Raw genomic sequence first — 15741 nt, forward strand, 5'->3', positions numbered from 1 at the left:
TGATTCTGAGGAGAGACGGGCTGGGGAACCATCGCTCTGGGTCTCACAGGTGGCCCCTGTCCCATCACCATGGCCAGCAGCCCTATCTATCTATCTGCCTACCTACCCATCCATCCCTCTGTCATGAGTCTGTCCATCCATCCCCCCCATTCATCTGTCTGTCTGTCTGTTGTCTCTCTCACACTCACCCCTGTGCCAGGGACGTTTTCCTCTGTTCACAGCAGGGAGAGTTTGCTCAGCCCAGGAGCTCAGCACTCGAGTTCTCTCTGCCTCCCGTTTTCGCGTTTGCACAGCGATGGGGTCTGAGCCCGTCTGTGTTCCAGTTTCTGCTTCTCTGTCTGCAGGGGTCCTCAGCAAGCTTCTTCCAGGAGGCCTCGCCTTGCCAAATTCAAATAATCACAGTGTCTACATCTTCAAAACATGCACAAGCCACAACACAGAAGAGAAGGATTCTCTCTCACTTGATGATAAATACGTGTTTCCAGGATTGGAGCCTCATTTGAAAGTCTTACATTAAGGTTTTTTAAAAAGTTATTTTTTCCTTTTTTTTTTTGGTCCTCTCTCTCTCCCAAATGCAGGCGATTCTTCCCTATCCTTCCATGTAGTCTAATACTTAAAAAAAAAAAAACAAAAACAGTTCAACTTCCTCTTGCTAAACGGTGTGAGCTGTGCTGCACAGATGGAACGACGCACTCCAAGTCAGTTGCTCTCCGCTTTTCAGTAACTGACAGAGCAGATTTTGAACATTTTGAGCCATGTTCCCGGCAGGTCTTCTCTGGCTTCTGCTGATTCGTCACTGTTACCTCTTTGACTTCACCGTCCTGTCAGTCCTGCAGCCACTGGCTGGGGAATCGGATCGCATCCGGCTGTGGAGAGAAGAGAGTGTTCACTTGTCTTCCCTGTGAAAGCATCACGTTCCTGGTCTCTTGCGGATGTGCCATTTTGACATACTTCACTTCCCCCCCTCACACTTCTTGTTTTTTTTCCTTGCTCACTCGACAGTTTTCAGACGCATGCAGGCCGCAAGTGTTCATTGTGCATCTTGCAGGGGGAGCAGGTGGGGCCCAGCCCTTTCTCTGCCTGCATCCCCAGGCAGCATGTCTTCCACATGGGTCATCTGTCCCCCAGCTCATGATGCACATGGGGCTTTATGTTTTATTTCCCCAAAAGGATAGTGACCTCCTTGGGAACAAGGACAGTGGCCTATTTCGCTGGTGCATCAGTGTCCTAGAGCTGCCACAATAAGGCACCACAGACCTGGTGGCCTAAGCAGCAGACTGTGGAGGATATTGACTAAGAAGTCATTAATGAGATAGAAATAAAACACATGTATTTCACAGTCCTTAGTGTAGAAGGCCAAAGCCTGTAGCTTGGGAGGCCAACGCCTCTAGTTTAGGGGCCAAAACCCAACCCTTTAGGAAAACATGTAGGAATGCTAAGATCGATAAAGAGCAGAAAACTTTTCACAAGAGGACTGTAGATAAGAGGATTGAAGTGCAGCAAAAGTGATTGCTCTGGGCAGTCGCCCTTGGTGCAGCTAAACCTCAATGATGGGAAAGTATGTGAGCTCAGATCTTCAAGGATATTCCGCTAGTTAGTGCTTGTGGGACGTTCCACATCTCACCCTAAGCTGTTTCTTTGAGTTTCTTGGTGAGTTAAGGGCTTTGGTGATTATCTCACTGTTTCCTTCTGTACCTCACACAGCTTAGTTTTATGACTCCTTTTGATGGTAAATTGCTTGAACTATTTTAAGCTACACATGCTTTAATGAAGATTGTCATGTAGCCAGTTGTCACTGTGATTGATTAACCATCTGTTTTTCTTTTGTAACTTTCTTGTCTTTGCAATAAAAACTGAAGAAAAAACTGATTTGGGGCTGTGCCTGGGCTCTCGTCTCTTGAAGGAGTTTTCCTCCATGCAGTCCCTTCAGGTTTCTCGCTGCTCTGAATACATGAGCTCTGAGTCATCTTTTGTGTCTCCCTCACTCTGTGAGAGGTGACAGCAGACATTTCTTTTCTTTTCTTTTTTTCTTTTTTTAGAGATGACCGGTAAGGGGATCTTAACCCTTGAGCTGGTGTTGTCAGCACTGTGGTCTCCCAAGTGAGCTAACTGGCCATCCCTATATATGGATCTGAACCCGTGGCCTTGGTGTTGTCAGCACTGTGCTCTCCCAAGTGAGCTAACCGGCCATCCCTATATAGGGATCTGAACCCGTAGCCTTGGTGTTATCAGCACCACACTCTCCCAAGTGAGCCACGGGCCGGCCCCTCAGACATTTATTTTCTCACAGTCCTGAAGGCTGGAAATCCGAGGTCAAGGTGTGGGAAGGGCTGGTTCCTCCCAAGGCCTCTCACCTTGGCTTGCATACACCATCTTCTTGCTGTGTCCTCACGTGGTCATCCCTATGTGTGTCTGTGTCCTAATGTCCTCTTCCTATAAGGACACCAATCATATTGGATCAAGGCCTGCCCTAATGGCTTCCTCTCAACTTAGTTATCTCTTTAAAGGCCCATCTCCAAAAGCAGTCACAGTCTGAGGTACTAGGTCAACATGAATTTTAGGGGGACACAATTCAGCCCATAATGCACAGTATGCCCAGAGGCACTCCTGCCTGTGAGAGGATGGCATGGGCAATTGATTGAATTTTTCTTCCTTTTTCATTATTTTTTAAAAATATGTATTTATTTCTTATAATATTTGAGGCCCTCTGCTCAGTGCTGGGGTTTAAAGAAAAGTGAGACAGGATTCCTCCCTCAGGAAACACGGGGTTCTCTGGACTGAGACGGGGCGTGTGGGTGTGCTCCATGGACGGACGCCGTCTGGAGGGTCACCAGTAGTTAGTGGCATGGGATGCTGTTCTTGTTTGTCATCCTTATTCCTTTCATGCAGTGTGTTTGCCTCATTATGGGATAGAAATGTATTGAGGGAAGGATGTCTGCTTTCTTAGTTCCATTGCACTCTTTGTTGTGGTGAAATACACATGATATAAAATTCACCACTTTGACCACTTAAAAGTGCATGATGCAGTGACATTGGCAGCATTCACAGCACTGCGTGCTCATCACCTCTCTCCAGCTGCAGAACTTCTTCACTGCCCCCAAAAGAAGCCCCATACTCACCAGCAGCCACCCTGCTCTGTCCCCACCCCAGCCCCTGCTGACCCCTGATCTTCCTTCTGTCTGTATGGTTCTGCCTGTTCCAAATACCTCATATGAGCTTTCATCAAAAAGTTCATGGAAGGATTCACATTATCTTTTAATTCTAGTTTTCCATGAACTTTTTGAAGTACCCTCATATACCCCAGCACTTATCACTGTGCCTGGCCAGAGCAGGCAGTCAGAGAAACTGGTTATAATTTACTGTATGAGCATAATCATCGGTCATTTCCTAGACTCTGTGAATTCTTTGATACTATGCACGCAGTTGTAGGCACTGTTGGTGTGCACATTTTTCTGGGTATCCTTACTGGTTCCCATAACCCAGAACTTAAGAATCAATCACCAGGGTCCCTCCCAGCTCTGTGATTCTAGGTTTTGAGTGGAGTGGCTCTGTGTTGCATGTGTAGGAGATGGGAAGTTTGGTGAGAGGAACGTGCTGGCATCTGTCCACCCATGGGGTCACCGAGATTTGGGTCAAGCTGAACTAAGGAAAGAGAATGCGGTGACTTGGGAGATACTATGAGGCAGATGCTGTAGCACCGGTGCTGGACCGATCATGTGGTTCACGGGCAGAGTAAGCCTAAGACTTCCCTGTGGTGTGCGTGCTTGAGGAGCCTTAGGATCAGGACTGACGCAGAGGGTGGACCCAGGCCACACACTGTGAGCTGACGGTGCGGGAGACAGGACCTGTAATCCCCTTCCGTACTGAATTGCATTCTATACTTTTGACCAGAAATCTACCTTTTTGGAGTCTGTATAAATTTTGTTTCCATGTCTATAAAGTTCCATTAAATTTGCTTTGAAGACCTAGGAAAATTTTTATGATAAACAGAAAATGATCTGGTAGAAGGCATCAGCATTGCATCAAATGAAAATATTTTTTGAAATATAAGGAGAAATGGTTCAGACAGATTGATTTAACACCTTACCTCATTCTAACACTTGCTGAAGTTGCACCTTTGTCCTGACATCCCGTTTAAAACGGGGCCCTGCCCTCTCCAGCCGTATTCCTGCCCGCTGCCCTGGCTTTGGTTTTCTCATTCAACATTTATTCACCACCCAGGATGCTGTATGTTTTGCTTATTTATTTTGTTGGCTGCTGCTGTAGATTGGATGCCCCCCTCCATCTCGTTGAAGCTTAATCCCCACCGTTAGTGTTGAGGTGGGAAATCCTATTACGGTAATTGAAAGGTGGGGCCTTGGAGAGGTGATTAGATCATAGGACCATGCCATAGTGAATGGATTAATAATGGTGGTCAGAAGCATGGTTCTGAGGGCTTTGAAAGAAGAGCATGTGAGGGTCTCTGTCTCTTTGCTGTGCCATTTTTCTACCATGTGAGACGCCTGGGTCACTGTAGCCACCACCAAGACCCTCACCAGGTGGACGTTGGACTTCCCAGCCTCCAAAACTGTAAGCAATAAATTCCATTTTCTTACAAGTTACCCAGTTCCAGGTATTTTGTTATAAGCAACAGAAACAGACTCACAGAGCTGCCTTTCTCCCAGCACCCTGAGGCCAGGGCTGCTTGTTGGTTTCGCCCCTGATCTGTGCCTGGGTCGGGGCTCAGTGCACAGCAGGTGCTTCTGTTCCTACTGGCTGAGTGAGTACATAACAGAGAGGTGTTTGGCTTTTTTGTTGTTGTTGTTTAAAGAAAGGAGAAAAGTAGTTTAAAAGACAGAATTGTTCTACAACAAAGTACCTAGAAATGCTCCTAAGCCATTTTGCAAAATCTAGGAGAAGTGATCATATTTTCTTCTTTCTTTTATTGTAATTGTATACTGCAGGATCACAGTACTGCTCAGTTTGTACCTCTTTAAAAAAGGAAGTACATGGGCTGGCTGGTTGGCTCAGTTGGTCAGAGCACAGCCTTATAACACCAAGGTCATGGGTTTGGATCCCTGAACCGGCCAGCCACAAAAACAAAAAAAGGAACTACATAATTTTCTTGGCCGTAGGCACATTTCATCTAAGAAACTGAAAAAAGGAATTATATTGCTAGGTCAATGGTTTAAGTCCAGGCAGAAGAAACATCTTACTTGGCATGTAATTAGCTAGTTTAAACAGACTCTTAACCCTACGCCTGCCTCCATATTGCTTACTGAACCTGGAAAAGGTGATTGACAGTCTTTAAGGTTTTTTTTTATAACGAGTGGCTGAAATCTGATATGGAGACAGTCTCCTGGTTAAATTTAGGATTACAAAGTTGCTGGAAAACTCTTTCAAATTTTTAAACAAATATGCAGAGTGAATTCCACATGCAGTCCCTCCCCTCCCCAAACTCTGCTCTGAAAGCAGCAGTGTTTCAAGTAGAGACAACAGTCAGTTCACCAACAAATTTATTAAAATATGTACTGATTGAGCATCAAGTACCTTCCAGAGCAAGGCACATAGGCGATATCAGTGAAACAAAACACAAAGACCCCCGCCCTTATGAGGCCTCACTCAGACATTTATTGGATGATAGAGTGTGCTGGGTGAGATGAAGAATGAGGTTGGAATATGCTCCCTGTCCCTAGGGAATTTTAACTACTAGAGGAGAGGAGATGAGTCAGTAATCATCAGGGGCTGGACTGCAGGGCAGAGGCCAGCAGGAGAGCAGGATCCAGATGAAGGAAAAGGAAGGGGCTCCCCAGAGGGGTCAGACTTGGAGGAAATGTGCCTGGGCTGCACCTCCTGGAATCCCGAGGTCCACCTACATGGATGAGGGACTGGAGAGCTACTCAGATGGGCAAACCCAGTGAGTAAGGAAATGGGTTTGTAGATGTCACGTCTGGCCTCACCAGGAAGGGGATTCATTCATTCTGCTGTGACTCAAAGCTTTCTTGAGTGCCTACTGCATGCTACATACTTTCACCAGGCACAGTCGTGAGCAAAACGGAAAAGTCCCTTCCACATGGAGCTAACATGCTAGAGGAGACTGAACAGTTAAACGTAAATAAACACTACAGTTTTATTTATTTATTTATTTGGTGGCTGGCTGGTAAGGAGATCCCTTGACCTTGGTGTTATAACACTATGATTTTAGATTGTGGTAAAAAAAAAAAAAAGCAGGACAGAGCAATAGAGGGTAAAAGGGAAGGGAGAGCTGTTGTAGAGAGGGTGGTAAGTTTGAGTGTGTGGGAAGGACACATAATGCAGGGCAGAGTTTGGGCTCGTAGAGGTGGGAGATAGGGAGCCATGGCAGGTCTCTGAGCAGAGAAAGCAGTAGTTATGAAAGGCCAGGCTGACCATTGATGGGACTGTGAGAGTTTGGAGCTAAGGAGGCCAAATAAGGATGGACTCTAATTATCTGGTGTGAGGATGTTCCAGACAAGATGGTGGCTGTGGGAAAAGAGAGAACATGTAAGAAGGATTTATTTAGAAAGGAAAACCCACTGGGCTTGGTGATTAATTGGACATGGGTATGAAGAAGGTGAAGAATGGATGACCTCACATCCAGGGGGAGAGTAGATGCATGATGTGGTGGGTTGTCATATTGAAGCCTCCATGTGGAAGGGTTTACCAGGTGGACAAAGAGCTCAGTGAGACAAGCAGCAGGAGATAAAGTTTAGAGAGCCGTAGAGCATGTTCCAGGAAGAGCTGAATTTCCTCAAACGGCAGAGAGAATTGTAAAATTTCCAGGTGAACTCTGAATACCTGGTGAATAAATGGAGAGGTATACCATGTTCATGAATGGGAAACTTCTAATATTATGAAGACATCAATTCTCCCCAAATTTAACTATATGTTTTATCAGTGTGTTTCAGACTTAGAACAACTGATTCTAAAATATATATGTAAGAGTAAGAGTTCAGGAATAGTCAAGGCAACTTTGCCAAGAAGAATGAGGAGGAACTTCCCTACCTATATTATTACATAGCTTTAATTAAGACAGTGTGGTATTGTCCAGGATTAGACGAATGTATCACTGGGACAGAGAGGGTCCAGAAGTGGATATGTAAGCAGGACTTCAGTAGATGGTTGAGGCAGGATTACAGACCAGTGAGAAAGGATGGGCTGTTTCAAAAATGGTTTGGGAGTTATTTGCTTTTCGTATCCATAACATAGAAATAAAGTCAGGTCCCTACCTCATACCATACCCAGAATAAATTGTAGATGGGTTAAAGCCTTACACGTGAATGTTAAAACCTGTGGTAGATTAAAGATGGCTGCGATTCTTTACCATTCCTCCCATTCGAAGATGGAGTGCAGCTCCCCTGCCTTTGGGCCAGTCCTCCACCCTCTTTGCCCACACAGGGAAGTTGTGCTGCGTGACTCTGAGGCTGGGTCATGGAAGCCTCGTCTCTTCTATCTCCTCTCTTGGTACAGGCTCTCAGGAGCCCTGATCCCTCTAGTATACAGCCCAGCTGCCCTGCTGGAGAGAGCCATGGGTGGAGGCCCTGGAGCACGGGTGCCATGTGCAGGAGATGACTGCAAGGAGGATCCTTGAATACGAAACATGTGTGGAGTCCGTTTTGGATGTTCTGGCTCTGGAACCTCTTGCCCCAGCTACATGAGAGGCCCCCATCCAAACCCAGTTACCCAGAGAACCACAGAAAGAACAAAGCTGTGTTGTTTCAAGCCACTCCATTTTGTGGTGGTTTGTTAAGCAGCAAATGGGTAACTGAGATGATACAACATATTGTTTATGGCTACTGTTGTGTGTCGAATTGATCCCCCTTCCCCCCAGATATGTTGAAGACCTAACCCACAGTGCTATGGTTTGAATGTATGTGACTTTTCAAAATTCATACGTTGGAACTTAAACCCCAAGTTGTTATAAGAGGTGGCGCCTTTTGGGAAGTGATGAAGCTGTGAGGACTCTGCCCTCACCACTGGACCGATCCAGTGCTCTCATAAAAGAGGCTGATGGAGTGTCCCGGCGCCTTTTGCCTGTCCATCTCCTCTGCCACGGAAGGACTCAGTGTCCATTAATTCCACCCCTTTTTGGTTTTGTTGTTGTTGTTGTTCTTCTTTTTTTTTTTCTGGTCTCCTTCCACCCATTTTTGGCCTTCCATCCCTTCTGCAATGTAAGGACACCTAAATGGTGCCACCTATGAAGAACATATCTTCACCAGACATGAACCTGCCAGCACCTTCATCTTGGATTTCCCAGCCTCCAGAAGTGTGAGAAATACATTTCTATGATTTATGAATTACTCAGTCTCAGGTATTTTGTTACAGCAGCCGGAATGGCCTAAGACACACAATATCTCACAATGTGACCTTATTTGACCTTACCTCATTTCAGATGTAATTAGTTAAGGTGAGGTCATCCTGAAGTAAGGTGAGCCCTTAATCAGATGTGACTAGTGTTCTTAGAAGAAGAGAAAAACTTGGACACAGAGAAGAGACACACAGAGGGGAGAAGTGCCATGTACAGAGATCACATCCACAATCCAGGTAGTGCCTGGGGCCACCAAAACCTGGAAGGGACAAGGAAGGATCCTCTTCAGGTCCTCAGGAGGAGCAGGGCCCTGCAGACACCTTGATTTACATTTCTAGCCTCAGAAGTGCAATAGAATCACTTTCTGTGTGTACGCTGCCTAGTTTGTTACCGCAGCCCCAGGAAACTAGCACAGCTCCATGTGTATGCAGAAAATTATCTTTAGGATGAACCTGAAAGGCACATACTCAAATCATGAAAGGGCATTACTTTTGGGGAAGAAGAACGTTCACCTGTGTTAGTTCTTGGAAGTCGGGGCACAGCCGGGGTCTGTTATATTCTTCTCTGTACTTAATGTTTTTTTCCAAAACAAAGGAACAAATCTCCAGGTGGGAGGATGGGAAGGACTGAAGCTGCGTGAGAACGTGGAGAGGTGCGGATCCCAGTAAGGGACAGTGACAGGGCCCTGCGGACTCCAGGTCAGAGGGAAGCGGAGCGCGTTGGGACTGGAGAGAGGCCACTGGACTCAGACACAGCAAGTCCTTAGGGGCCTTGGGTGGCCGCTTCTCTAGAGCGGCGGACAGGGAGCGAGACCGCAGGCGCGCAGAAGGTGGGCGCTGAGACACGAAGGGGAGAAAGGAGGTGGGGGCCCGGGGAGCCTCCACCGCAGCCATCCTAGAGCGGAAGAGTCTTCTTAAAGAGACGAAACGCGGCCTCCGACTGGAGTCCTTCTTAACACGTGATGAGCATGGGGCCCCAGGAAAAGGAAACCCGAGCTCCAAACCAGCTGTGCCAACCGTTGCTTTTCGAGGGGCCCAATCCCCGCGCTTGTGCACCGCCCTGCGCCTTGCGGCGCTCTCAGGGCACGATCTGCCGTTCTGCCGCAGCCGGTTGCGGGGTCAGCGTCTGGACACCTGGCGTCCGGGCGCCGAGTCCCCGAACCCGCCCCGTGAGCTGCAGCCGCCACACCCGCCCAGCGCCACCTTTGACCCACCGCGACCATGCGGCCGCGCCGTGCTCCTTTACGCCACGCCGATGCCTCCTGCGCTTCGTGGAAACCCGCAGCAGGGCGGGCGCCAACCCCGGCTCGGGCCCGGCCCTGTGACTTGCATGCGACAGGCTTTCAAGGCATGTTGGACGGACCTGACCTCCGTCGGGAGGAAGGGGCGGCGACGGCCCAACGCGCACCTGCACGGCAGCCCCGGTCGCGCCAGGGTCCGAGCACCTGCCGAGGGGCATGGGTCCCATGTCCCCCATAGGAAACCGAGAGGACACGGGGGCTTGCGCCGCTCAGATCCCGCCGGGGGCCCAGAGCCACCGCCCTCGGGTTGTACCGCGGTGTTCCCTGTAAAATAAACACTCAGTTCCACACGCGGAATATTTTAAAGCCGTTTCCAAGTCCCTTGTACTAAGAAAGGGAAGGCGGAGAGATTTCTCCAGCGGCCATTGCGACCGCCGAAGTCCCATGTCCCTCCCGAGTCTGCAACAGCAGAGGCGTCCGCCCCTCGGATGGAGGACAGCACAGAGGCTTCCTGCAAAAACAGAAACACCGCCAGAAAGCGCCCCGCGCCCCCGCGTCCCCGCGCCTCGTGTCCCCGCCCTCCGACCGCCAGCTTAGGGGTCAAGGGGTCTTTCCAGGACGCTCACCTTAGGGGAACTTTTCGTAACGACCTCGGTCAGCGGTCGCTACATTCCGTGCACGCGCAGAGCCGCAGATCGACCCGAGCTGGAAGGACGCTGGGTGGAGTGTCCCAGGAAGACGGGGCGACTGGAGGACGAGAGGACGACAGGTCAGCGGGCCCTCGGTCCCCCTCTCAGAGCCGCTTTTGCAGGCGAGAGGTCCTGAGCTCCGAGTCCAAATCCTGTTTTTTCTGAACACGTGGCCCGAGAGCGCCGCCTCCACCGCGGAGAGAAGCCCCGGGTCTTACAAAAGAGCCAAGTCCAGTGGGGGAGGGGTGTCGGGGGCGGGGCCAGGAGGGGCGGGGTCAGGAGGGGGCGCCGGGGGCGTGGCCAGGAGGGCGGGGTCAGGAGGGGGCGCCGGGGGCGGGGCCGCCGCGGTCCGCGGTCCGGGCACCCGACGTGGGCGCAGGGCTGAGGCCCCAGCTCCTGCGGCGGCCGGGACACGCGCTTCCTCTTTTGCGCTCCCGGGCGTCGGAAGGGCAGATCCGCCGAGTTCACAGAGTGCGGGGTCCCCGCGAGTCCGGGCTCCGAGCGCTTCTCCAGCGGCGTCTCGGGCGCACTGGCGAGTCGACCCCCGGGAGGAGGCGCGGGGCGCAGGGGGGCTTCCTGCGGGAGGATGAGGAAGCCTGACGGTAAGATCGTGCTTCTCGGGGACATGAACGTGGGCAAGACGTCCCTGCTGCAGAGGTACATGGAGCGGCGCTTCCCGGACACGGTCAGCACGGTGGGCGGCGCCTTCTACCTGAAGCAGTGGCGCTCCTACAACATCTCCATCTGGGACACCGCAGGTGAGGGCCGGCGCCGCAGGGGACAGGGGCGGCGGGGGAACTCACGTGGCTTCCAGCCCTAGAGGAGCGTTCCCCAGGGCAGGTGTCTCCAAGGGCAGGCGTCCCCAAGGGCGGGCGTCCGTCATGCAGGTGTCCAACAGGACGAGTGTCCCACAGGACAAGCGTCCCCGAAGCGCACAGGGTCCTGACCTCGGATAGGAGGTGCCCCTTCTCGGGGCTGCGGCCACCCTTGGCCCCTCTCTGTTCCCACTTGTCCTCTCTAGCTGGCTTGGAAAACCCTTCCTGTTCAGCCATTCGTGTGCCTTATAAGAGACCAGGTGAACTAAGAAACAGCCTGCTCCAGAGAACTTGCTTGTCACTTGTGTACCCAAGCGGCGTTCGTTCCAGAGCCCCGGCGTTCTTGCAAGCTGTTCATGGTCACCACACATACTCTTTTGTTGCCGTTTTAATATTTTCAGTTTTTCAGTACCCTGGAGGTTGATATTCACAATAACCTTGAGGGGTGAGCAGAGCTATTGTTATTAGCCCTCTTCTTCTTCTTTTTTTACAAAGGAGGAAACTGAGGCAGGGTGTTTTCCCCCTGCTGGATTTAGTCATGAGTCTAGGAAATAGAACTGGAGTCTCTGGGCCTCTCAATCCAGAAAACTATTTTATGGTTTATTTATCATCTACATGAACATGGCTCATATATATGTCATGTGGATTTGGAGTGATTTCCTGTAGAAGCATTTTTAAGATAGTAGTGAATTATTTTTAGTGTGTGTAGTATTTGTGATTTTTCAAAAGCACAACTTAGAGTATCTCAATTCAAGCTTTCAGTTTAACTTTGCAAAATAACATGGGCAATGATAGAGTCATATATTTCCTAACCCATGAGAAAGAATGAAACACCCTGAGTATATGAAGAAACTGGAAATGGTATGATACATTTTGAGTGAGTGAGTTTTTGGAAGCAAAAGCCTGAAACTCTTAAGTTATGACAACTTTGATGTCAACACTTTAAAAAGTGAACTTTAGAAAGGTCCCCTCCAGAATTTTTAAATTGCCATCTTGAGTGCACCAGTCTGCTGAATAAACAAGATTATAATGAACTCTCTATTTAAAACTGAATTAATGAAGTTCACTGACGTACTTCGACCCCTACGCCCTCCTTCTTGCTTTCTTTGAAGCTGTCTTTTTTGTTATGATGGTGGCTAACATCTTGACTGATTTATTTGCAATTGGTCTTGTGAAAACAGTGGCGCCCAGGTAAAAATGAGCTTTTCCCTGAACTTTTTCCCCGACTCTGACCTCCACCGCAGGCTGCAGGGCGAGGTTACTGGAGCATTTGATAAGGGTGGAATGCAGGCTGTAGGAGACCGAATCAAATGCACAATACTTTGGGTCTGCCTGTGTCATGTGATGCTTTGTGCCTTTGCTCCTTCTGTTGACTACTGGACTTTACTGCTGCACTTGGTTTACAAGAGGATAATGCAAGATTGGCATGGGGGGACCCACTGCGATATTTGTACCGCAGGGTGAGGTTTAGGGAACAGGAGCTGACCTGCGGTGTCCGAACAGGCTGCTCTGTTGGAGGGTATGAAGTAGCTGTTTCTTCCTGGCTGGCCGCTTTCTCCTGCAGTGCCCAGGACACGATGCAGCAGACAGAGTCTTGATCACCAGAGGATTGTGTAATGGGCTGATGTGATGTCCTGGAAATCGTGACAAGTTCCCAGGGTGACAACTCATTTCTTGGCTGCCTCTGCTGCCGCCTTCTTCTTCCTGGAACCCCAAGTGTGAGCTCAGTAAAACTCTGTGGAGTAGTGGGGGTGGCCAGGCCCCTTCTCCACGTTCCTGACTTTCCTGTGCACACACGCTCAGGGTGACCGAGGTCTGGAGTGATTAGTGGCACAGGCCACCTCTGCACCTGCCTCCCCACTGGACTGTGGGGTGAAGGGTACCTGGGGGGGAACAAGAGGTCAGAGTAGATACCTCTTCATAATCATTGTTGGAAATTCAGAAATTTAACTTGTAGGGGCCCTAGTTTTTTCCTCTTTTTCTCTAGCCCTTAAATTTTCTTTCCATCCCAGAGACATTGTTTCTTAAGTTGTTTTTATTGTAATTTTCATAACTGAGGCAGAAGGATGAGGAAGAGGAGGGGCATGTTGCTGATAGAAACTGAGCGCCTGCTGTGTGCCCAGCCCCGATTCAGGCCCCGGTTCTACAGCAGTGGACACGCCAGACTTTAGACTCCAGACTTTAGACTCCAGAGGCCGCAAGCAAGGAAGTAAACGATAGCTTCACATCTGATAATTACTTTGAAGAAAATATGACAGGGTATTGAGAAAGTGCCCAGTGTACCCGGTGTAGACCCGTTGCCAGAGCTGTGGAAGACTTGACGCCCACCTCATGCGTTCGTCCTTCCTTCTGCAAGGCTGCAGCCCCCCGAGGGTGGGGCCCTATCTGGCTCATGTTTGCACCCCCCAAGACCTGTCCCTGGGCAGCTGAGCATGGGAAGCAGTGGAGAGCCCAGTCCTCTGTGCCTCCATGCCCGCTCAGCTGCCATTTCCTGCTGTGGCTGTGGAGACTTGGAGATGGCGGGATAGAGCGAATGTATTTTACATGTGGAATGAATGCAGATCTTTGGGGGCCAGAGGGCAAATCATGATAAACAGAATATGCTCCCCGCAAAGATGTCCACATCCTCATCTCTTCAGAGTCCTCACAGGACAGAATGCTCTGCCCTTCTGAGCCTTCTGAGGCACTAGCAAAAGATTATCCAGCCACTCCTGTGGCTTCTCTCCAGCGCGGACTTCCTGACAGTCGGCCTCCCAGTGTGGACGTTCCTTACGATCTGCATAATTGAGAATTTTCCAGATCGTCAAGTCCTGTTACTTTGTGCTCAGCAGTTCTTCTCTCAATTGAACCCTTTCTCCCACATTTTAATATAAACAGCAAGGAAAAACCAGGCCGCACCTTCAACACTTTGCTTGGAAATCTCCTTGGCTGAATATCCAACCTCATCACATATGGGTTTTGCTCCCCACATGGCTACAGGGTGAACTTCAGCTAAGCTTTCTGACACAGTGTCTCCTTTTCTCCAGTTTCCAACAACATGTTTCTCATTCCCATCTGAGGCTTTAGCTGGCGGAGCCTTTAATGACCATAGTTTTGCTCATAATCCATTCATGCCAATTTAGGTATTCCTCAAGATGACGCAGGTTTTCTCTGCCGTGCTCCTTAGTTTCTTCTGATTCCTCACCAGCAGAGTTGTTAACACCCATATATCTGCTGGTGGTCTCTTCATATACACCCATATATCTTCAAGGCAATCTGGGCTATTCTAACATGTTCCTCAAATTCTTCAAGCCTCTGCCCAGTGCCCAATTCCAAAGCCACTTCTGTGTCCATTACAGGAGCACTCCACTTACAGCACCAAAATCTGTATTAGTCTCCTATTGCTGCTGTAACAAATCAGTTGCTAAAATGACACAAATTTATTATCTTACAGACTGGAGGTCAGAAGTCTTAAATGGGTCCCTCTCACTGGGCTGAAATCAAAGTGTCAGCAGATTGCATTCCTTTCTGGAGGCCATAGGGAAGAGTCCGTTTCCCTGCCTTTTCCAGATTCTAGAGTCTACCCCTATTTCCTGGCTTCTTTGTCCTCCGTCTTCAAATCCAGCAGCAGCTGGCTCAGTCTTTCTTATCTTTCATTGCTCTGACCCTGACTCCCCTGCCTCCCTCTTCCACATTAAAGGACCCCTGTGACAACATTGGTCCCGTCATGATAATCCAGGATAATTCCTTGTTTTAAGGTTGTCTGATTAGCAATCTTAATTAGCAATCTTAATTCCATCTGCCACCTAGTTCCCCCTTGCCATGTAACATAACATATTCACAGGTTCTAGGAATTAGGATGTCTGTGGTGTGGGGCATTATTCTGCCAACCACAGCCACTGACTTTGTGGTGACATCACCTCTCTTTGACTCATTTTCCTCATCTGTGAGAAGGGGATCATTGTGGCACCTGCCTCACGCATTCTTAAGACCCAGTGAGTTGATGCTGGCGAAGTTCTCACAACAGGGCCTGGAATGAGGAAGCACTGTGTCAGTTTTTGCTGAATAAACAGTCGTCCTCCATCCTTGGGTGCTTAGCACCATGACGGCCACCAGCAGTCATGTCACAGGGAGAAGAGAGGCTCGGTGGCCCCCAGTGAGTAATTCTGTAACAAATGGAGAGGCCACAGAGAGGGAAGGAAAGGGGGTGCTTGTGGTGAGCAGAGGCTGAGGAGTGTGAGCAGCAGTCACCCAGGTGATGCAGGGCCTCAGTGCTCCAGAAGGCCTGGCAGCGTCTCGCTTCCTTCTCGGCTGTTTGGCATCAAGTAGGGGCCTGGTGGTCATAGTCTGACCTCCGGAGGTGACTCGTTCACTTTTGTATCCACTTGCAAGTTCTGCTTCAGCTGTGGGGCAAACCCTTCCTCTGTCTTGTCCCAGCCAGGGAGAATGGATTTTGGTGTGAGCCTCGGGGACACCAGCGTTTGGGGTACCAGAAGCCACAGGACAGGTGTGGGGTGAAGACAGACCAGCCTGCAGCCTGCTTGTCCGAGGATGCTGTGAATGGCCATGCTGCCTGAGGAGGGGTCGGAGAGTGATGGCTCTGGGATCCTGGTGACAAAGGGTGGGACTGAGAAAACGGGGGTTCATTGGTGTGAAATAGGGGAGACTCGGAGCCCCAATAACTATTTTCAAAATGTTGAAAGGTTGTCATGG

General features: G+C 49.6%; 1 protein-coding gene across 1 annotated transcript in view; it reads left to right on the forward strand.

The window, feature by feature from the left end:
• Positions 1–10820: 10820 nt before the first annotated feature.
• The window catches only part of RAB20 (RAB20, member RAS oncogene family), a 29764-nt gene continuing 24843 nt past the window's right edge, over positions 10821–15741 (forward strand). The window contains exon 1 of the mRNA XM_063101635.1: positions 10821–10992. Within this exon, the coding sequence (XP_062957705.1) occupies positions 10821–10992 (172 nt within the window). The remainder of the gene's footprint in view (positions 10993–15741) is intronic.

This window comes from Cynocephalus volans, chromosome 7 (genome assembly GCF_027409185.1).
Source record: "Cynocephalus volans isolate mCynVol1 chromosome 7, mCynVol1.pri, whole genome shotgun sequence".
NCBI lineage: Eukaryota > Metazoa > Chordata > Mammalia > Dermoptera > Cynocephalidae > Cynocephalus > Cynocephalus volans.